This window comes from Callospermophilus lateralis, chromosome 8 (genome assembly GCF_048772815.1).
Source record: "Callospermophilus lateralis isolate mCalLat2 chromosome 8, mCalLat2.hap1, whole genome shotgun sequence".
Lineage (NCBI taxonomy): Eukaryota > Metazoa > Chordata > Mammalia > Rodentia > Sciuridae > Callospermophilus > Callospermophilus lateralis.
Genome location: NC_135312.1, coordinates 138,670,714 through 138,694,339, shown reverse-complemented (window position 1 = coordinate 138,694,339; position 23,626 = coordinate 138,670,714). Strand labels below are relative to the sequence as shown.

General features: G+C 46.1%; 1 protein-coding gene across 3 annotated transcripts in view; it reads right to left on the bottom strand.

The window, feature by feature from the left end:
- Nucleotides 1-23,626, bottom strand: part of Prdm5 (PR/SET domain 5) — a 137,548-nt gene that overhangs the window by 98,136 nt on the left and 15,786 nt on the right. For 2 of the 3 annotated variants that reach the window (XM_076864473.2, XM_076864471.2), the window contains exon 3: nt 4,543-4,665. The exons of the other annotated variant lie outside the window; for it this stretch is intronic. In XM_076864473.2, the coding sequence (XP_076720588.1) occupies nt 4,543-4,665 (123 nt within the window). The remainder of the gene's footprint in view (nt 1-4,542; nt 4,666-23,626) is intronic. 3 annotated transcript variants of the gene reach the window in all.

Genomic DNA, 23,626 nt, shown 5'->3' with positions numbered 1-23,626 from the left:
AATGTTTCTAAAAATACCTATTTTCCCTGCTAATAAACCCCAACCTGAATAAAAATAATAGACCAATAAGTAATAAAATCCTTCTATATGCAGCCACAAGCAACATTAGTTTGGAACCAAACTAGGACCAGCTGCTTGCATTTTTATTGTTTTGCTGTTTTGAATTAATAGATGAAACTCTGTGCTTCCTGTATCCAAATTGACACTCAGACACACACACCCACACCCCGGGGGCCAGCTGCACACAGCCCTCACCAATGCGCTGCCCCGGAGCTGGCTCCTTCAGGAACACTGCTGTCACCACCAACCCCAGACTGGCCACGCCTGGGGAGTGCCTGCGGGCACACAGCTCACTCAGGCAGACTTGCCAGTCACTAAAGTGATATTTCATGTCACTATTGAGGACAATCGCTAGACAGTTCACCTACTGATATTTAGCAGATGGATTCCAGAAACCTGCAGGAATACAGGTCGTGCGTGATAAGCGGCAGGCGTGGGGCTCCCGCCACTGTCCAGGAGCGCGCGTCGCCCCCTGCGCAACAGGGTTTCAGCCAAGATCGCCCTCCGCTCGGACCCACGTGTGACTTCAACCTCCGCAATTCGGAAACGTCACGTGTCACAGAGCAGACCCCACCTAACTGCCCACTTGGCAAAGCAGAGGAAGGGGACCACCAGTGGGGCAGACCCGCTCTGCAGGGAGGGGGCTGGCGCTGAGCGGCACCTGGAGTCCACAGCGCCCCGCGCCTCGCCACTCCTGGCCAGCCTCACCCCCGGGGGCCGTCCACAGGCCGCCGGGGCCGAGCGCCCCCGCCACGCTCCCCCCACACCCTCTCCATCACGTCCTTCTGTCCAGGCCGCCAGGCTCCCCTCACGCTCCCTGCGTCACGTCCTTCCATCCAGCCCCCCACGCTCCCCTTCACTTCACGACCTCACATCCTTCCGCCACACCCTCCCCGCCACACTCCCCATCACGCACCTGCCCCCACGCTCCCCTTCACGTCCTGTCACGTCTCCCCCACGCTCCCCTTCACTTCACGACCTCACATCCTTCCGCCACACCCTCCCCGCCACACTCCCCATCACGCACCTGCCCCCACGCTCCCCTTCACGTCCTGTCACGTCTCCCCCACGCTCCCCTTCACTTCACGACCTCACATCCTTCCGCCACACCCTCCCCGCCACACTCCCCATCACGCACCTGCCCGCACGCTCCCCTTCACGTCCTACCCCACACTCCTGGTCACCTCCTGTCACGTCCCCCCCACGCTCCCCTTCACTTCACGACCTCACATCCTTCCGCCACACCCTCCCCGCCACACTCCCCATCACGCACCTGCCCGCACGCTCCCCTTCACGTCCTACCCCACGCGCCTGGTCACCTCCTGTCACGTCCCCCCCACGCTCCCCGTCACCCCTACCCCACCCCACGCTCCAGGTCACCTCCTGTCACGTCCCCTCCACGCTCCCCGTCACCCCTACCCCACCCCACGCTCCAGGTCACCTCCTGTCACGTCCCCCCCACGCTCCCGTCACTCCTACCCCACGCTCCCGGTCACATCCTGTTACGTCTCCCCCACGCTCCCGTCACTCCTACCCCACTCTCCCCGTCACCCCTACCCCACGCTCCCCGTCACCCCTACCCCACGCTCCCTGTGGCCAAGCTGCCTTTTCATTTAGGCTGGTGAAGTACAGCACAGGCCCAGGAAGGCCATGCCAGGAAATGTGTCCCTAGGAACCTGACAGGTAACCCTCCACCTCTGAAATTTCCAGACAATTCAGAGTTTTATTTCTAAATAGCATAATTCAGTAACTTTAACTGAATAGCATTAACTAAATAATTGTCTGTCAAAAAAAATTTAAGAGAATACCAAACACTAAATCAAATGATTTTTTTAAATACCACGGGTACATTTTTTCCTTTAGTGAAACAAAATTAACACTTAAAGAGAATCGCCCACATCTTACAGAGCTTAAGCATACTTTAGGTTCGTTTTAAGCTGCATCTTTCATATTTAGGTTTTTCTCTCACAGTTGGAAACTTTCCAGAAGCATGAACATACAGTTCGACTGATTGTTCAGGAAAGTGTGCAAGTGGGAGGAATTGTTTGCTTACAGGATACTTTTTCTGCAATTCATACACTCAAATCATCATTTCCAAAACAAATTTTCCAAAATCAAATAAATTGCAAAACTAGAAATATGATCGCAGCTCCAAGAAGGAGCTGCGATCCTCTGCCAAGACAGACCTCAAATTCTTAATCCCTCAGCCAAAAAAACTGGATCAAGTATTGAAGTTTTCCACCAAACCAGCCACATAGCCACAAATGTTTCTCATTTACTTCACTCCCGGGACAGACAGCTCAAATAAAAAATTTCCTGAATACCCCAAATTTCAGATGCAATTTGGAATGCAAGTGATTCATAATGTAATGCAGGAAACACTGCAATCTTCCCTTACCAACTCAGTGTTCCTGGAACAGGATCCTCGGGAGACTGTCCCATCCAATTAGGAGGCTCACGTTGCTGTGACCCAGCTGTCATGCACTTTGGCCCTAGCTCAAATGTGATCTTGAACCCTCAGCAATCCACTGCTCCAGCTACTGTGCTACCTCATGGGTGCTGACAAAGGTCCCTCTTGAGTTCCATGACAGAAGCCATGGCAACAGTGCACTCAATCCCTTGCTACCAAAGGGCAAACAATGCTACGATCCCAGCGCCATCCCACCTGAGCACCACACACCCTCACAGTGCCTCAGCACATTTAGAGTCCAAGAGTGAAGCTTCACAGAGCTCTGGCCCTGCTCTGGCCTCTGCTCAGCACTGATGCTGCAGGAGCCCTAAGCCACAGCTGCCATCCCTGTGGACACTTGTTCTTTCAGCACAGACGCAGGGTGGACACAGAGGAAGGGCAGTGCTGCACTGAAGGCACCTGGGGAGCAGGAGCACTGTCAACTCTCAGAAGACATGACCACTGAAACAGCAAGTGTCCCCAGGTGCGGCTCAGGGTTCCCGGACCAGCGCCCCTTGCAGGAGTCTAGGCAGTGGGAGGAGTGCTGATCCTAAGGGAGGAACAGCCAGTGTGAAGGAATTTGGAAGAAGCTCAATACCTTTCTCAGCAAGGAAGAAAATAATTTAAATGACATTCTCTACAAATGCGATAATGAAGAACCTGCCAAAACAATAGCTTGGCTAAAAGAACGTTCCATGTTCTGTAGGCACAGTTGATAACAGTAACATGTACCAAGAAGAACTGGGTCTGTAAGTTAAACTTACAGCATAACTGAAGAGCCCAGGACAAGACTTGGCCTCAGGAAATCAGGAAAACAAAATAAATCTGAAAAAAAAAAAAAATAATGCCTACACATAAAGAACAAGTAATCAGTTTGATCTGAGGCTGGATTGATATACACTGTGAATAATGTGAAAATGGCCTGAATATCTGCTTACCAAAGATTCTATTTTCCATCCCAATTTAGCTGCTTGATAAGGACTCACTATTCACAAAAAGAGAGGTATCACTCTATTACCAAGAGGAATCACACTATTGCAGTGAAAAGACTGGCTAGATAAAGACAGTAGGAGATGGAACATTCCCAGGGACTGTGCTCCCTTTGCTTCAGAACCTGACTGTGTGCACCTCTCACAGCTCTGACCCCGTCTTCACAATGGAATGGACCAGGGCAGTCCTCAGCCACCTACCAGAGCGGGAGCCAGGGACCACTTGGTGGACGCTCACATTCTGGTGCACCCACTGCCCCTTTCCTTCCTGTTTTCACCAGCTGCAGCTTTACTTCCACTGTGGACCCCGCAGGCTAGGCATGGCCACACAGAAACTCAGCTCCCCCAGAATGTAAGCTTTTCTTACACTCTCAGTCCTCTGGGCAGGGCCCTGTAAAGACAGGGCCCTTTGATGCCTGAATTTTTTCTTGTCCCAATTTCCATTTATGAATCCCACTCCCCCACCGCCCCAGGTATCAAAACCTTACATTATGGGCAGTGGTACATTAGGATCCAGGGAAAGGATTCCAAACAACATGTTCCTACCTGGTTTCTCTTAGGTGTCCACTCGGCTGGGTCATGGGAGATGGTTAGTTGGATGTTTTTGTAAGCATAGTTTTACAGGACATTAACATTTAAAATCTGTGTATGTGAGTAAAGTGTATTGACCTCCATTATGTGGGTGGGCCTCCTCCAATCAAGGGAAGTGCTGAACAGAGCACAGTCAGACACCCCCCACATACACACACACACCGCAAGAATAGAATCTGCTGGACAGCCTTGGGACGGGAGCAGAGGCTTCCTGATCTGTAGGATCTTCCAGTCTTTGAACTCACACTGCGACATGGCTCTACAGATCTTGGACTCTCAGCCTCCAGAGCCATGGGAGCCAATTGCTATGGTAAATCTCCACGGTAGTACACAAGTGCTCCCACTGGCTCTGTCCTCTGATTTAGTTACTGTTATCTGAAGCAGGTCCTGGGGACTGAGCCCAGCAGAGAGTGTAGTTAAAGATAACTCGCAAACACAAAGCAGCGTGCTCACCTGGATGGCTGCCAAGTTCTTCTGCTCTTGTGAGGGTGCCTCATGCACAAAGCGCAGCCAGTTGGAGTGTCGCGGGTTGGTGGCATCCAGGATGTACAGCACCTCCCCCTTACTCCCCCGGACCTGAAACGGAAGAGGCTCCTGAGTTCCCAGTTCAGGCCAGGATCCACCCCACCGGGTCTGTCAAGGGCAGGACGTGAGGTTCTTTCTGGGGTGTCTACCGTTCTGTGGACCTGGGTGAGCAGGTCCTTTACCAGGCTAGCCAGGGGCCCAGGATCCAAGGTGGCAGTGTCTAGCCACTCTCAGAAACGCCCAGTGCTACGGCGGCTCTGTGGTCCAGAAGAGCTCTCCTTCTCGTGTATTCACTCACAAGCATGATCACAATGGTGGGGGGTACTGCAGCCCTCCCCTTTCCCATGGACAGGGTGCTGCTGGGTTCCCTACTGAGGGAGTGGGGGGAGCAATCCCTTCAGTGCTTCCCTCCACCGGGTCATGGGATCACATCCTAAAAGGAGAGCTCTCTTCAGTGATTGAATTAAATGAGTCCATTTCCTCTTTCCATGGCCGCTCACAGACTGCTGAGATAAACCAAGTTCTCCCCCGCTTCTTGCTTCACACCTACTCTACTTTGAATTGGAGGGAGGGGGTCTGTTGGACATTCTTGAATCCAGGTTGCTTGAAATCTAGTTTTTCCAAACCCCTATGTTGTTGGTTACTGGGCAAATGCCCCATTAATAAAATACATGCGCCAGTCCCCATTCCTGCTCGTATTCACATCCTGCTGGGATCCGGCAGAGGACGCAGGAGGAAGGCGTGACTGGAGGATCAATCGGCACCCCTTCCCCAACAAGGACCACAGACTTTGGAGATCCACCTGTGCAGACTTGAGGAAAAGCAAACTCTATCCAATTTTTTGTTTTAGAAAATAAAGGGCAACGAGTCCTATGAGGTATGTCATGTCATGATGCTTGGACAATCTTTCACTCACCCCATAGTCACTGAGTTCTTCACCACTAAGGATGAAGACTCTTCCTGTGAACAAGACAGATAAGCCCCTGGCCTCACCGCACTGAAACAGACACAAGACAAGTTCATGGGAGATGAGTGTGGCTGGCGATGAGGACAGGAAAGCCCAGCAAAGAGCAGAGAAGGGAGAGGGCTGGGCGTGGCACAGTTGGGCACAGCCTTGTTGCAGAGGGGCCTGAGTTCAGGGAAGAGGAGAGAATGAAGGGGTGGCTCCCAGGGCAAGGGGACAGCAAGGAGAAGCCAAGTGGTCAGACCTAAGTGTGAAATAGGTTCCAAGCGTGCTGACAGTAAGGCGGTCACAGGGCAGGGACAGAAAGGAGCTGGAGAAGAGGGCAGCACAGAGTCAGACAGATGGGCAGGTGCAGAGCAGGCACATGCACAGCCATGAGGCTGTCCACATGCTGACTCAGGCTGGACATGATTATTTTCACCCAAAAATTGGCTGTAGAATCTTGTGGTGCACACACTGCGACAGCTGAAGTTCCATGATCCTAACACTGGAGAAATGTTCGTCTGCTCCTCCTGTCAGGCAGACTGCCCGTTTCTCAAACAATTCTTGATTTCTTAAATGTCCACAGAGTCTCATCCACCTTGTAAAAGTCTCTCTCATGAAATGCCAGACCCTCAGCAGGAAGCAAGAATTTAATATTCGATATTATAATTGCTAAAAGAGGAATGGAGGATGGTAAACACCCCGTATTTATCTTTCATTTGCTTAGACGTCAATCCGTGGGAAACTGCTGTACCCACTGAGTGACAAACCCACTCTGAAGTTGCCCTCACTCCCTGCTCAATTCTGAATCCCAGCACCCCAGGGGAATGCCAAACCCAGGCCCTTTGCTTTGAGAGACAGGCAGCACACCATGCCTCTCCCTAGACAGGACACCAGCGCACAGAGAAAACAAGCATAAGGGTCAACCCTAAGGGTCAAAGTCCTCCCTCCCAGGCATTTCCATGATCACAGTGACCACTCACGTTGACAACAGCTGAGTTAAGCCCTGTAAAGAATAATAATAAAGAGTAGACAGAGAGATATGGTGCAGAGGCAAGGAAGGTGGCAGATGGCTCCTTGTCCAAGAGGCCATGTTTGTTTATAACAGTAGGTTAGTGCAATAATATAATAGTTCATTAGTACCATAACCACATTACTGTTTAGAGTATCAGGAAGGTTGCTTATTCTGCAGTTACATTTCATAGTTACAATATGCAATGTTAGGAGCTTCGTGCAGCTCTCAAGAAGGTCCATTATCTGAAGTTACTGTTAGGCAGGCAGCTCCAGGAGCACCGGAGCTTGGTGAGACACTGTAGTTATCAAGCAAGCAAGTTCCTTTACTCCCGGGAGCTATGTGCCTAAGATTAACGTCAAAGCTGATAAGGCTGTAGCATGGAGGGCATTGCCATTCCAACCGGGCATCTTACACCTTTGCACAGAAACTTTCCCAAGCACCAAGCCTGCCACAGCCCTGAAGTCATCAGGGACCCCAATCCCAAACACAGAACCCCTACAGCTCCCCTTTCTTGTTTTTTAAGGCCTTTTGGATGAATAATTTTTGTTTTCTTCTTAATGCTGATAGAGGCAAAAAATAGGGTAGGCATTGACAACAGCAAGCACAACATAACAATCCCAGCATTAGTAAACATCCACCTATAAGTAATTGTTTGACCCAATAAAGTTGGGTAACCACAGTTAGCCAATCCCATAAGTCTAAACATCCATCATCTTGTCAGACCTTATCAATGATATCATTAAAGTAACCTAACTCCTTTGAAATAAAATTACTGTTATCACTTAAGTTAAAGCAACACATATTATTAAACTCCTGACATCCTTTATGATGTAATGATAGCAAATAATTAATTGCAGCCCAATTGTCAAGTATGGTTTGACAATCTTGTTTTTCTTCTGAAGCAGGTTAATTGCCATAGAGTATGATTAATATCATTTACCATAGCACAGTCCAATTTTATAGTGTTTTGTAAGCCCGGACAGCTAGTCCAGGGATATCCACTAAGGAAAATGTCAAAGCATCAAATTTTGCCTTAGAGAGAAGGTTTACTGGATCATCACAGTTTTTATCAAGGGGAATAGACCTTTATGGATACATTGTATAGGATGGTGGCCTATTAAATCCTGTGGGGAAGGTAAGAACCCAGTCTGCTAAGACAACATGGGTACCATGAGACACTGTTGTCGGTATACAACAATTTCAGACAAGCAAACCCAGATATTGTAATGAGTTTTAGAAGTGAAGCAGTCTGGCTGTACTGAATTTCCACAGATGGGGTACAACAACAGAACAACATTATTGTTAAGACCAAAGCATTTACAGAGTTCTGTGTGAGTTTAGCAGTCAAAGCAGTAACTAAGTTTTCTGGGGTACATTTTAACCCCATTTGAGCCAAAAGTTATTGAGTTGATGCTGTTAATGATTTTGTATCTCCCCAAGTCACTGGAATTCTAGTAGCTTGGGATCGTCTTTCAGTGAACCTTCTCTTTCAAGGAGAGTGATCATTGTCCTTTTGTTTGGTGGGTTCTCCTCATCCACAATCAAATGAAACTTGGGGATCAGGTTGTGAAGTCCCTAATGTCCATTCATAACTGATAGGTCTCCTGCATGGTGCTGGAATCCAAACTGGACCTATTGGTGTGAGCATAGCCGTCTCTTCTTCCCCATGTGATCAGAGGCATAGGGTCCTGTCATCCTGGGTACGGTGGAAACCTATATTTTACATAAATTTTTGGTAATGGCTGTTTGGGAATAAAATGTCTATCCAAAGCAGATGACCAATTGTGAGTATAAACCTTGAACTGTATGTTGAGTGCATAAACTGAAAGTAAAACAATATTTAAAGCATTATTTCTATGAGAGAGGCTAGATTCCCCCTTTTTGTTTCTTTATTAAAAGGCAAATTTTAAGAGTACAATGTGCTTGTTTAACCAAAGCCTGTCCGATAGGATTATGGAGCATTTTATGATTTTATGATTCTGTGCTATAACATTAGGGAGAAACTAGTCAGGAAAGCCAGCTGAACACAGATAAGACAGCCAGCCAAGCAGTTGTAATTTAAAAGAGACACTTTTTTCCTTTTGTCTTAACTGGTTTTTCATAAGTCTAGTAAATCTTGTTGGCCTTGAAATTTACATTTTAAATATAAGGAGAGTTCTTTTTTCATTTTGTTTTAAATCTTGTAAATCTTGTAACAGTTCCCACATATAGTTGAGTATAAGTAATGATTTGTTGTGGATTGGAAAGGATAGAGCATGGTAGCCACAGGGAGTTTTTGAACATTTGTTTATCTTTGGTTCCTTTGCCCCAGACCGGGGTGGCCTCTTGAGGCCATGCATAAAGCGATACCATAAAAGTATTTATTGCCATGACATTAGTATTTGTGTCCAATAACCCTGCAATTGACTGCTCATTTAAACAAAGAGTTAATTTAGGTCTACTTTCAGTAACTGATAAACATGCTCCAGTGATAGTAGAGTAAACCTTGTATTTCCCTTTCATTTAAAGGTTGTAATTCTTTAAATATAGCAAGAGGTGACTGTTCATATTTTGATGGTTAGCAGAATTTATCTTAATAGGACAGTCAGGTAAGTTATTGAGATTCCCCGTCCTCCACAGCTTGTCCCAAACACACAGTTAACTGGGATCTAGCCGGGGGTAGGGCACTGCCATAGCTGGCCACAGAGGCAATGGGAGAGAGTTAGAGAATCGCATGCAACATGCGTGGGAGGCTCCAGAAGAGCTCCAGGCAGAGTGTTGCCAGGGCTGTGCCACCGCTGCAGGGGGAACGGTAGGGAACTTAAGGGCCACAGAGCAAGGCACAGAAGGAAGAGCACGCAGGTTGATAAACAGAGGTTTTATCTATTGCATCTGTACAAAGATACCAAGTTTGAAGCACAGGAATAGAAGTTCGTGTCTTCTCATGTAGTGTTTCACCTATTTTCTCCTATTTTTCAAATTTAGAGTCCCACTTTCTGGATAAAAAGGTCAATAAGAGCTTATCTCTGACAGCAAGGCGGTAAGATTAGCATTATTTACAGTATGTCCAGCCTTACTAAGTAGAAGAGGAAGCTCGGCCTGATGACGTCATTTAGCATCAGACAGAAATAGAGAATTACCCATAGCCTACTGATTAGGGATAGGTACCAGCCAATGAAAGAGACACATGTCAAAAGCCTGTCCCAGGCATAAGGAAGCTACCCCCTTCCCCCATTACCTATTAAGGTGGATTCTGTTGTCCCAAACTCTGTGGACTAGGAGGCTTCTAGGGAGAGAACTCTTCTTGTGCCCCAAAGTTGGTTGCCAGTTGTAATTAATAATAATAAAGAGTAGACAGAGACAAGATGCAGAGGCAGGGAAGGTGGCAGAATGGCTCCTTCTCCAAGCGGCCACGTTTATTTATAACAATAGGTTATATTAGGTCATTAGTATCATAATAATACTCTAAACATTACTGTTTAGAGTATCAGGAAGGTTGCTTATTCTGCAGTTACATTTCACAGTTACAATATGCAATATCAGGAGCTTTGTGCAGCTCTCAAGAAGGTCCATTGTCTGAAGTTATTGTTAGGCAGGCAGCTCCAGGAGCACCAGAGCTTGGTGAGTCACTGTAGTTATCAACCAAGCAAATTCCTCTATTCCCAGGAGCTATGTGCCTAAGATTAAGGTCAAAGCTGATAAGACTCTAACATGGAGGGCACTGCCATAGCTGGGCATCCTATGCCTTTGCACAGAAACTTTCCCAGACACCAAGCCTGCCACAGCCATGAAGTCATCAGGGACCCCAATCCCAAACACAGAACCCCTACAAAGCCCCTAGGGAGTGACATCACTGGATATCTGAAAGAAGCATCTCAGGAGAACAACTCTAACTCCTGGGGCTGCTGTGGAAACCCACAGGAGGCATTCTCCCGCTCTGCACCAGCCATCCCCCACTGAGCTTCACTGGGTTTCCTGATTCCCAAGGCAGAGAGGGTATTCTCTGCCTATGACCTCACAGACACCAGGCAGCATCTCCTGGAACCAGGTGCAAGAAGCTCGTCCTTGTCCTGGTTAGTTTCCCCACCAGAACCTCAGGGGCCAACAGCTGCTCCCAGGACAACGTCTTGCTTTAGGTGGCATGCCTGGGAGCACACAGGCCTCGTCCAGCCATGTCACCTGTCAAGGACAAACAGAATGTACCTCAACACTACTGGTTCAGTTAACTTTTTCACTGCTGTGACTAAAAGACCCGACAACAGTAACTTTAGAGGAGGAAACGTTTATTTGGGAGCTCACGGTTTCAGAGGTTTCAGTCCATAGACAGCCAGCTTTATTCTTCGGGGCTCGAGGTGAGGCTGAGCAACAGGGCAGAAGAGTGTGGCGGGGGAAGCAGTTCTCATGGTCAGGAAGCAGAGAGAGGTCTCCACTTGGCAGATACAAATATACCCCCCAAAGCCACGCCTCCAATGCCCGCCTCCTCTAGCCTCACCCTCCCCTCCAGCTCTCCAGCTATCACTGAATCCATCCCATCAGGAGGTCAGTTCACTGACTGGGTTGTGGCTCTCACAACTCCATCACTTCCCCCTCTGAACCCTCTTGCATTGCCTCACATATGAGCATTTGGGGACACCTCACATCCATAACAGCTACTATTCAAATCCAAATGCAGATCCACACAGTATTTGCAGTGTGACAACAATATGACATGGTGGCACACCAGGAGTGGCTTCTAGGGCTCTGCCAGCCATATGCCAAGCTGAGGAGGAGCACCGTGACCAGGTCCCCCGCCCCAGCACACCCTCCCATGCCAGGGCGCTTCCCCTACAGAGCCTGCAAGCCTAGGCAGGCAGGAGCCCTTCGTCTGCTTTCTCTTCCATATGGATCGCTCCTTCCTGTCTGAGGGGACGTGAGGGTCTTCAGCCTCCTGGGGATCCTCTTACAGACACGCACTTATTTGTCCAGGTCCCCTTTACCTGCAACAAGATCAGCACATCAGGGGAAATGGGCCCCTAGTCTGGGCATGATTTCATTGACTCAGCTTAAAATCACAAAAGCTTTTGGGAAGCTGGGTGCGGTGGCACACACCTGCAATCCCAGCAACTTGGGAGGCTGAGGCAGGAGGATACAATTTCGAGGTCAGCAAGACCCTCTCTCAAAATAAAAAACAAAAACTGCTGTGGATGTAGTTCAGTGGAAGAGCACTCCTGGGTTCAATTCCAGGTACCAAATGCGCGCACGCACGCATGCATGCACACTTTCTGGGAGGCCCCGCCTTACATCTGGCTGAGACCACACAGTGGTTACAAAGCCTATAGGAAAAGACATAGTGCTGCCAGGGACACACAGGCAAGTGGCCGAGGAGAGTGGTTGGGGCTGTGTGGCTCCGTGAATCTAGGCTCGGGCGTGATGGCAGGAAGTGCCGAGGTCCAGAGGGCGGGGTTCCAAACAGACTTGGAAAAACAGCATAGCTCAGCATCAAGCCCAAGTGCATCAGGCCAGAGACCCCAGATTCATGCACTTAGAATCCGCTCTCCTAAATTGGACTGTTTGTGTGAGGGGCCGTTGTCCCTCTTCTCCCATGACATCACTTTATGTCACTTGAAGCAACCATCTCCTGCTGCTGCTGCTCTTCTCCAGGATGAGAGCCCCAGCACCGCCCCCAGCCTTCCTTACCACACCTGCTGGATCAGCAGATGACAAAGAAGTATATGAAAAACTGTTCTATATCACATTTCATTAGGGAATTGCAAATTGAAATAAGGAGCCACCTCCAAAGCTCCCTAACAACAGCCAAAATCCACACACTGGCACCACCAGGGTCATCTTCCAAGTCTTTGAAATATAAGAATATCTCATACTTGCAGCACATAGCAACTGCATTTATTCAAGGAACAGGAAACTTATTAACCCTGGGGTCGACAAAGATTAAATGAAATTACAACTGAAATAATACTGCATAAATGGGAAAGCAACACGGATCTTATCAGTATCAAAACACATTCATCACTGCGTATTTGAGTGTTTTCACAGCAGGTTCACATGACACCGTGCAACAATGGATGCCAACTGCATACTCACTCAATGTTTTAAAGTGCAAAAGTGCCATCACGGATTTGTATTACTTAGAGTTTCCACCACCAGCTGGGCTAAGGAAGAACTTCTCCTCTCTGTGAACTTTTTAGAAGCTCAGTCACAAGCAGTGCCACTGTGGGGACAACCTGAATCTCACACGGAGGGGCTTTGGGTTTGGGTTATTAGGACCTTCCACCTATGGTCAGCTCTGAGGAGCCATGGACTTCTGAGCTACAGGAAGGTCTCTGAAGATTGCCACCAGGGGATGTCAGTGGCCAGCTTTCCTTCTACTCGTCCAGCAATAAATCAATGGTAGGCCAGGTGACGACGTGAGAAATGGGGAGAGGAAGTAGCTGATGCTGGAGAAAAGCTCAGAGGGAAGGGAGCAAGCATCAGGGGAACTGGAGGAGCTGGGCATCCCAGGGCAGCAGAGCTGCGGACGGAGGCCTGCAAGACGGATGGTCGTGTGCACTGCAGGCCTTATTGGAAGACCCATCAGAAACTGCCAACATCAGACATCTGTGAGTTTTCTTTCGGATGGAAGCCAGCTGAAGTCCACGCCCAGCCTCACGCGTGAGCAGCCCACACCCCCTCTGTGTAGAAACATGGACCACAAGGACTGCACAAGCCACAGAATGCCACCCCAGTCCTGCAACCCTCCTCTCCCCTGATCCCCAGCTGCCCGTCCCTCCCTAGCTCACAACCCGAAGCCCACTCCCCACAAGCCCAGGAGCTGAAACTGCACATCCCTCCACCCTATGCTCTGTTCAGGGATCCATGGGTTGGGACAAGTGCCAGCCTCTGCCTGCACAGATGACGCCAGCACTTCCAGGGAGATGCTTGCCTGCTGCCAGAGAAGAACCACAGGAAGCACCAGGCGACATTGGCAAAGGTGTCCCCCACCCCTGTACTGGAGAGAGGTGTATGCATAGGGCCTCGGTGACAGCAGCAAGTCTGCACAGGGCAAGACTGTGACCTTCTTCCTGGCCTTCCGGCCACTGTCAGATGCTCCACAGCTGCAGGACTGAAGCGTGGCATCAAGGGAATGAGCTTATGAGCCACTCTGGGGAGAGCACGCAGGCAGGTCACCAGCACCCCAGCTGCCCGGACCCTCGCAGGCCTCCTTGGTTTGCTGAATGGTTCCCTCAGATGCTCTCCTGGCCATCCCAGGTCTTCCGTTTCATACTGCACAAGTACTCTTTCATTACCCTGGGAGTGGACTTTTGTTCCTATAGACGCAATGCTCACAAGGGCACCAGACAGGGGCGCTTCCCCTCCACACAGCCGCCTCCCCGGCGTCTGTGTCTGCTTGTCTGCGATCCTGATCAGGCACTAACTCCCACTTCCAGACTGTTCTGCTGTGGTGCTAAGGCAGGACAGAAGAAATAAAAGGCATGTGAAGAGGAAACCAAGGAAGGGCGAACAGACAGATTGCACTCCTCAGGCCTGTGCACACCAGCCAGCTTTTCTCCCAGGAAATCCAGAGTCTTCACTCTGATCTTAAAGTCATTGGAGATTGAAGCCTGATGTGGTGGCACTTGTCTATAATCCCAGTGGCTCAGGAGACTGAGGCAGGAGGATTGCAAGTGCAAAGCCAGCCTCAGCAGAAGAGAGGTACAAAGCAACTCAGTGAGACTCTGTCTCTAAATAAAATACAAAATAGGGCTGGGGATGGGGCTCAGTGGTCAAGTGCCCCTGAGTTCAATCCTCATTATCAAACAAACAAACAAATAAAAACACGTTGGGGATGTGGCTCCATGGGTAAGTGCCCATGGGTTCAATCCCTGGTACCAAAAACGAAATGTCACACCAACAGGGTAAAAGTGTTCCTTTTTCTGTACATCATCTCCAGCATGTTTTACTATTTGTATTTTTGGTCATTGCCATTCTGACTGGTGTGATATGAAATCTCAGTGTACTTTTTAATTTGCATTTCCCTAATTTCTAATAATGTTAAACATTTTTAAATATATTTGTTGCCCATTTGTATTTCTTCTTTTGAGGAGTACCTGTTTAATTCATTTGCCCATTTATTAATTGGGTTATTTGGGGGCTTTTTGGTGTAAAGTTTCTTGAGTTCTTCATATGTACTAGACATTAATCCTCTGTCAGAAGAGTAGCTAGGAAAGATTTTCTCCCATTCTGTAGGTTCTCTCTGCACATTCCTATTTGTTTCCTTTGCTGTTCAGAAACATTTTAATTTGATGCTATCCCCTTTATTTACTCTTGGTATTATCATCTGAGCTCTAGGGGTCTTCTGAGAAAGTCATAATCTGCGCTGACATGCTAGAGTGCTGATCCTATGTTTTGTTCTAGGAGTTGCAAAGTTTCTAGTCTAATTCCTGTCTTCAATCCTTTTTGATTTGATTTTTTTTTTTGATTGACAAAGGATAAAGGTCTAGTTTCATTATTCTACATATGGATACCCAGTTTTCCCAGTGCCATTTGTTAAAAAGGATGGCTTTTCTCCAATGTATGTTTACACCTTGTCAAGTATCAGATGCCCTTAACTATGTGGGTTTGTGTCTTCTATTCTGTACCATTGGTCTCTGGGTCTGTTTTAATGCCAGGACCATGCAGGGGTTTTTTGTTACTATAGCTCTGTAGTATAACTGGAAGTCAGCTACTGTAATGCCTCCAGGCTTCTTTGGCTTAGAATTGCTTTGACTATTATGCATCTCTTATTCTTCCAAATGAATTGTAGGACTATTGTTTACAGTTTTGTGAAGACTCTCATTGGCATTTTGATGGGGATTGCATTGAATCTATATATTGCTTTTGGTAGTAAGGTGATTTTAACAATATTAATTTTGCGTATCCATGAACATGGTGAGTCCTTTCCATCCTCTAAGTCTTCTTTAATTTCTTGTTTCAATTTTCTATAGTTTTCATTGCAAAGGTCTGTCACCTCCTGGGTTAGATTTATTCCTTGAGTTTCGCTTTTTGGTGGGGTTTTTTGTTTGTTTGTTTGTGTGTTTGTTTTGAGGCTACTATGAATGCAATTGTCTTCCTGACTTCTTTCTCAGTAGATTCGTTTTTGGTATATAGGAAAGCTATTGATTTTTGTATTTGATTTTGTAACCTGCTGCTTTGCCAAACTTGTTTATTAGCTCTAGCAGTCTTTGGTGGGGATTTTGCATCTTCTAAGTATAGAATTATATCATCTGCAAACAATGATAATTTGACTTCCTCCTTTTCTATTTTTATCCCTTTTATCCCTTCTTTGCCTAACTGTTCAAGCTAGAATGTCTAGGATTATTAAACAGGAGTAGTGAGAGTGGATGTCCTTGTCTTGTTCAATATTTTAAAGGAAATGCTTTTAGTTATTATTTATTTTCCATTTAGTATAAATTAGATTTGTATTTTTCATATATAGTCTTTATGATGTAGAGGTAGGTTACTTCTATCCCTACTTTCTTCGGTGATTTTATCATGAATGGGTGCCGAATTTTGTCAAAGACCTTTGTGTATCTACTGAGATGACTAAATAATTTTTGTCCTTAATTCTTTTTATGTGATTAATTACATTTATTGATTTGCATATACTAAACCATCCTTGCATACTGCAATAAAACTAACTGGGTCATCATATGTAATCTCTTAATATGCTATTAAACATGATTTGCTAATATTTTATTAAGAGTTCTTTGCATCTGAATTCATCAGCGATATTAATCTGGAGTTTTCTTTATGTGTGCTTATCTGGTTTTGGTATGAGTGTGATACTGGCTTCATAAAATGAATTTGGAAGTGTTCCATCCCTATTTATTGTATTGAATAATTTGGGGAGTATTGGCATTTATTCTTCCCCAAAGGTTTGGTAGAATTCAGCTGAGAATCCATCTGGTCCTGGGCTTTTCTTTGTTGGAAGGCTCTTGATTACTGATTCTATATCACTGCTGGTTATTAGTCTGTTTAGGTTTTCTATGCTGTCTTGATTCGGTTTGGGAACATAGTCTAGAAATGTGTCCATTTCTTATAGGTTTTCCAATTTATTAGAGTACAAGTTTTCAACATAGTCCCTAATGATCTGCTGGATTTCTGATGTCTGTCATGTTTTCTCCTTTGTCATCCCTAATTTAGGTCTTTTCTTTTTTCTTTTGGGCAGTTAGGCTTATCAATCTTATTTATCTTTTCAAAGAATGAAATCTTTACTATAAATTGAAATGCATTCTGCTGTCATGTATAGCATATTAGAACAAATAAATTAATTATTTTTAAATAAAATCTTTATTTCATTGATCCTTTGTATTTTTTTATTCTCAATTTCATTGATTTCGGCTCTGATTGTAATTATTTTCTTCCTCCTACTCATTTTGGAATTGGTTTGTTCTTCTTTTCACAGGGCCTTGAGATGCATTATTAGGTTATTTGGGATCTTTCTGATTTTCTTATGTAAGCACTCACAGTTATAAATTTTCCTCTTAGAACTGCTTTCATACAGTCCCAAAGTTTCTGGTAGGTTGTATCACTATTCTCATTTGAATCTATAAATTTTTCATTTCTCCTTTAATTTCTTCTATCATCCATGCATCATTCAAAAGTGTAGTATTCTATATCCATGTGTTTATATAGTTTCTGTATGGTTTTGTCATGTCAGTTTCCAATTTCATTCCATTATAATCTGATAAGATGCAAAGAATTGTCTGTGGAAATTGTGAAAATACAACTCTTTTTGTATTTTCCAAGAGTTGCTTTGTAACCTAAAATATGGTCTGTTTTGGAGAAGTTTCCATGATCCACTGAAAAGAAGGTGTATTCAATTATTGTTGGGTGAAATACTCTACAGCTGTCTGTTAAGTCCATTTGATTTATAATAATTTTCAGGGCCAAAGAGTTTACTGAGTTAATGTCTGGATGATGTACTTAATAGTGAGAGAGGTGCATTGAAATCACACAATATTATTGTACTGGGGTCTAACTGATGTTTCAAATTGAATATTGTCTCTTTGATGTAACTAATTATACCTACTATGGGGCATAACTATTTATTATTGGTGTATCTTCTTGTTAGACTGTTAGCTCTACCAGCATGAAGTTACCTTCTTTATCTCTTCTGATTAATCTGAAGTGTGCTTGTCAGATATAACAGTAGCCACTCCTGCTTGGTTTAGGCTCCATTCCCATAGCACATCAGTATCCATCCTTTCACTTTCGACCTGTGGCTGTCTTTGTCTATAAGGTGGGTCACTTTCGAAAAACATATGTTTAAGTCTTGTTTTTTAAGCTATTTTAATTGAAGAGTCAAGATCATTGACACTCAATGATGTTATAGACAGATGTTTATTAATTCCTGCGATTTTGATTTACTTATGATGTTTAATTTGGTCTTGTTTCTCTTCAAATGAGATTTGTTCACTTGTGAACTCTGGGTGTTTTTTAGTTACTTCTGTGTAAAATATTTCTTCAAGTGACTTTTGTAGTACCAGTTAAGTAGTAATGAATTCTTAAAATTTTTGCTTATCTTGGAAGTTTTTATTTCTTTTTCAGTTTTGAAAAACAGCTTTTCTGGGTATAGCAGTCTTGGTTTACAGTTTGTTTTTTTTTTTTCAGGACTTGTAACGCATCATACCAAGGCCTCCTGGCTTTTGGAGTTTGTGCTGAGAAATCGGAAGTGATTCTAACTGTCTAGCCTCTTGATTTGACTTAATGTTTTTCTTTTGAGGCTTTTAAAAGTCTTTGTTTTGTATGTTAGGCATTGAAATTACAAATGTATTGTAGAGAGGCTCTTTTTTTTTTTTTTTATTTTTGTCTACTGGGCTCTGAATGCCTCCTGTGTCTGGATGTCCATCTGATTCTCGAGGTTTAGAGATTTTTCTGTCATTAATTCCCTGGAGAGTTTATCAATTCCATTAGCCTGCATTTCACAACCCTTACTAATTCCAGTGAGTCTCTTAATGTTCTCTTGGAGTTTTAATATATTGTGATCATGGCTATTTCTTTTATTTTATTTAAAGCTCTCTGAACATTCAAGGCTGGCCACTCTGTTTTCCAGCTCTGAGATTCTGTCTTCAGTGTGGTCTACTCCATTAGAGGTTTTCAACTGAACATTTTACTTGATTTAGTGTGTTGTTCATTTACAAGATTTCTATTTGGTTTTGTTTCAATTATTTCTGTCTCCTTTTTGAATTTCTCATTCATATCCTGCACCAACTTCCTTAATTCATTCAACTGTTTTTCTGTATTCTCTGGGAATTTGTTGATCATTTTTGTAATGACTGTCTTAAATTCTTTATGTGATAAAGAATTTAATAACTTCAATAACTGGGGGTCAGTCATTGCCATCCCTGATTGCAGAAAGATGGAGAGGTCTTGGGTGGTGTCACTGAGCTCATCAGCCCCCCTTGCAGCCACTCACCCGTCTCTGGACCTTCTGTGATCTGGCACATGGACTGCCTCATTACTTACACAAGCTGGAGCTGGAACTGCAATCATCTGCAACAGATGCATCTATTTGGTAGAAATCCTGTAGTGCTGTAGGCTGTGGTCAGAACCACACTAACAGTGGCACTCCTCCAATAGTACAGAAGCTGGTTTGGCTTTTATTTGTTTTTTCATCACAACCTGGTCATGAATTGCCAGCTCTCTCCTAGTCTGCTCAGGTTTGGCTGAGTGGCCAGATTTGGGTGTTGTGCTCAGGTAGGAGGACACAGATCACATCAGGACTTCACAAGGCAGGTGACATCCACTGACTTTGCTCTGCACCGACCCAGAGTGCTGGATCGGGGTGGCAGTGTGACATCTGTTTCGGCCATCCCAGCATTCAGGGCTCCCTGGGTGGTATTTTCCCACTAATGTCTATACTAAGTGGTTCCATTTGGAACCTAAAACAAAATGTTATCTTCTGCAAAAGAAAAACATTTGGCAAAGAGACTTCTTTGTTCCAAACACCTAAAAGGACTTCTATAAACAAGAAAAAAAATAAAAGATGTTAAACAATTGAAAACATTTTTACCAAAAACTAAAACACATTGGAAACCTGGTCCTGAGTCAAGTTCCCAACAGCAGAACAGCTGTAATCACAAAATAACTGCAAATAGAGAGGAAAACATGCAAACAAAATGTCCACTTTAATATCCAACAAATCACCTTCTTCAAAAACTGCATTGTCAAATCACCATGTTCATGAAAAAAAGAAAAAAATATCTACAAAGGAGGCAACCCCAAGCCCACAAAACACTAAGGGATTCAATAAGCTATTTCTCTTTCTGTAATGTTCACGTAACATGTTTCCCAAGAACACCAGATAGTAAAAACAGGTCACACATTGGCTCAACATATTTGTTGAGTGTATTTACTGAATACTGGATGTGAAATGAGCATTTATACAATTATATTTATGCCCTAGATACACTGTGCAAAGACCTGGGGAGTCTGACATAATCGGACAGTGGGAAGTCCAGGCCTCTCTGCAAAGTCCACCTCACATGCTCCAGCCCGTGCTCCCATCTTCCCCAAGCTTACTCTCCCACTGCCCTATCTCAGAGGTATGTCCAGTTTCCAGCCATAGGGCCAGTCACACCATCCACGCAGGTCCCACCATGTCAGTTCCTCCAACTGGAAGCCAAGTGCCTCCTGCCAACTCCATCACCATGGCCCAAGTCCCCATCAGATCTCCACCACCCTTCACCAGCAAGATCACAGCGGGTTGACCAGCCACCTCACCTCCCACAGCCTGCTGCACGCAGGGCAGACACACTGACCTGTAGCCATTTCTCCCATCCTGTCTACAACATGAACCCCGTCTACTGACTGTGGCCTTGCGAGCCCCAGACATTGTCTCTGCTCTTAGAACTATCCAAACTCACCGCTCTACCATGCTAGTGATGGGACTCAGGATTTCACCTGGCTGCCACTCTGCTCAGGTCTCAGCACTGACAGAGAACATAGAGGCCCCTAGGTCCCAACCTTCGTGTCTTGTTTTTGAGTAAGCTTCTGACTGGAGTGCAGTGCAGTAGGGAGAGGTTGCAGAAACTCTAAGCACACCGCTGCAATAAGTCTCGCACAGTGAACACTCACATGACCAGCATACGGATCAAGAAGCAGCACCCCAGCCAGGAATGGTGGCCATGCCTGTGGTCCCAGAGACTCAGAAGGCTGAAGCAAGAGGATCACAAGTTCAAAACCAGCCTCAGCAACTTAGTGAGAGCCTGTCTCAAAATGAAAAGTAGAAGTCCTGGGCTTGGTGGCAGAGGGCGTACCTGGCCCGTGCAAGGCCCTGGGTTCCATCCTCGGCATTGCAAGAAAGGAAAAGAAGCAGCACCCAGAAATCCTCCCGGCCCCTGCATCAGGGCCACCCTCACAGTGAGGCAGGCACAATCCCTGCTCATGACTTCACAGACAATTCTACCTGGCCCTGAACCTGGCATAAGAGAAGCGCATGTGCACACTCACAGCACGCACGTGTGTTCAGCTCCAGCTGCACCACTAAAGGCATTTCCAAAGCTATTGTTCTGGTTCTCACCCAGCAGCACTGCTTGAAGGCTGTGGAAAAACTCCTGCAAATGCTCGTCACCACCTCTTTTCCTCAGTCATTCTGAGCCTCGCTGTGGCCACTGCTGCTTCTGGGGTGCACTTCCAGGTGATGGAAGAGCTGGACCTTGTCGCATGGTTTACTGCCCACCTGGACATTCACCTGTGTGACACACTTGTCCAAGTGTTTGCCCATTTCCTCCAGCTCGACCCTCACAGATCTTTAATGTGTTCCTCTGTAAGCCCTCTTCAGACAGAGGCATGGCCGAGGTCACCTCCCCTGACATTCGCTTCTACATCCTCTTTACAGTCACTCTGACCAACGGCTCTTCATTTTAGTGCTCTCCATGTGCCTTTCCCATCAGGGGTAGTGTTGGCTGTGCCTTGCTGAAGAAACCCTGCCTGTCCTAGGGCCACCAAGGCATCCACGACCCCTCCTAAAGGTCCCTGCTCTCACCCAACACACACTCACAACAGGTTCACCAACTTTTGCATGTGATGTGAACTAGGGGCAGAAGGACATCATACTGACCTACGAAGCACCCACGATGCCTCCCTGTCCCAGTGAGCCACCAGTGCCACTGTTGTCAAAAACATGGTCTCCTCGCCCACAATTGCACGGATCCAATGGCACTCCCCGGAGCCCCCGGTGGAGCCCAGACGGCAGAGCGCTCTGTCAAGGCCACCTCACAGTTCACAGACCTTCGGGTTCCCACACAAGTTTTAGGGTCTGTTTCCACCCTAACACTCCATCCCCACCAAAGGAGGTGCCAGGATTTTTATTGGGACACTACCTTTGAACTCTGTTTGCCTGCACTTAAGACAGCAGAGATGGACTGTGAGGCGTGCTCCACCATGGAGTCTGACTTCTCTCCTCCCGCACAGTGTCCCGTACCTGTGAGGCGGGTGTAGGAATCGCGTCTGTCCTCCTCATCTTCTCTGGAAGTCCTCCTCAATCAGCAGCCGTGGCGTGGGCCTCCCCAGGACTGTGCTTGGCATTCCTCCTGGGTGTGGCTACACTCGCTTGGCCCTGAATCTCCAGGGCCGTTTCTTCCTCAAAGTCCTCTGCAGGCTGCTGGTAAGATGAAGCCTGACGTCTCTTCATCTATATTTGCACTGTAACTTTTTCTCCCTTTTTATTTTCAGGTTGTCTGTGTCTTCATATTTTAGAAGCTGTTTGTCTTTTGAAAATGTCATTTATTCACCTTTAGTTATTTTAACACTACTACTTATGAATCTAAGCAGGAAGATCTGAAGTCTGCCTGTTCTGAGGAAGAAACAGCCAATCCTCTACATACACACCTCATTTTGTTAGAACAGAGGAATCTGGAGAGACCCTTAGGGTTAAAGTTGAGGTTCTCACATGCCCAACCAGAAGAAAGCCAAGTCACCCTCCACGTATGTATAATATGTCAAAGGTCACCATGAAGGGGCTGGGGCTGGGGCTCAGCAGGGGAGCACTTGCCTAGCACATGCGAGGCCCTGGGTTCCATCCTCAGCACCACATTTTTTTAAAAATGAAGGCATTGGGTCCAACTACAACTTAAAAAAAAAAAAAAAAAAGTCATGAAGACAGAATTTTATTTTAAAGGTATCATGCTAAATTTCAATAGGCGTGCCACACGGGAAGCCAACGACTTAATTCCATTATCAAATGTGCATCGACCACACACACCCCTCCTCTAACACCAGAACCCAGCAAGGGCTCAGACCCACTGTCTCCCTTGATCCTGTCTCACAGAGTTCCATGAGCTGTCTGGAGAGAGCATGTACGTGGCGCTGATGCTGAGTCTCCATGGTCACAGAGACGCAGCCTCACCCCCGAGTCCTAAGAAGGAGAAGCCAACTCAGGATTTCAGCACTGTCACGAAGGGAAGAGAGCTCAGCCTCACAGGGCGAAAACACGCTCCTTTCCCACAGTGCGTGATTAGGTGCTGAGTCCACATCACCACATTCACTGCATTCACTTTTTTGAGACAAGAAATAAAAATAAACTTGGACCAGAACTGGTAGAGATTTTCCCCACTATATTTTGGTCAAGATGGTCTCACACAAAATAAGTGGAAAAGCAAATCAGAAGGAGAGAGAAGCCCGCATTAGGCAAAGGAGAAAAAAAAAAAAAAAAAAACAGGAAAAAACAGAGGACAGCAACTGGCTCCCAGAGAATGTGAATTTTCTAAAAATAAGACCACTGTGCCGTTAGTCATTTCTCCACTGCCCCCTTCTCCCACAGGTCACACCTCCATCTTCCCTACCCTCGCCCTCTCAACACACCCTGCATCCTCGCCACCATTTGGAGCGCCCCCTTCCCCTCTTGTCTTAATCACACACATGAAGATCCAAACTGTGCGCCGTGTCTGAACCACTGGCAGAGTGGGGAGGAGGGTCTTCCCAGGGCACTGCTCCGTGTCGGACGGGAACCTTTCGTCCAGTGCCTCCCAGAGTCACATCTGACTTCAGCCGACTTTGAGGAAGGGTCACCACTCTAATTGAGATGAAATCTACTGGACAGGACTTTATTTTAA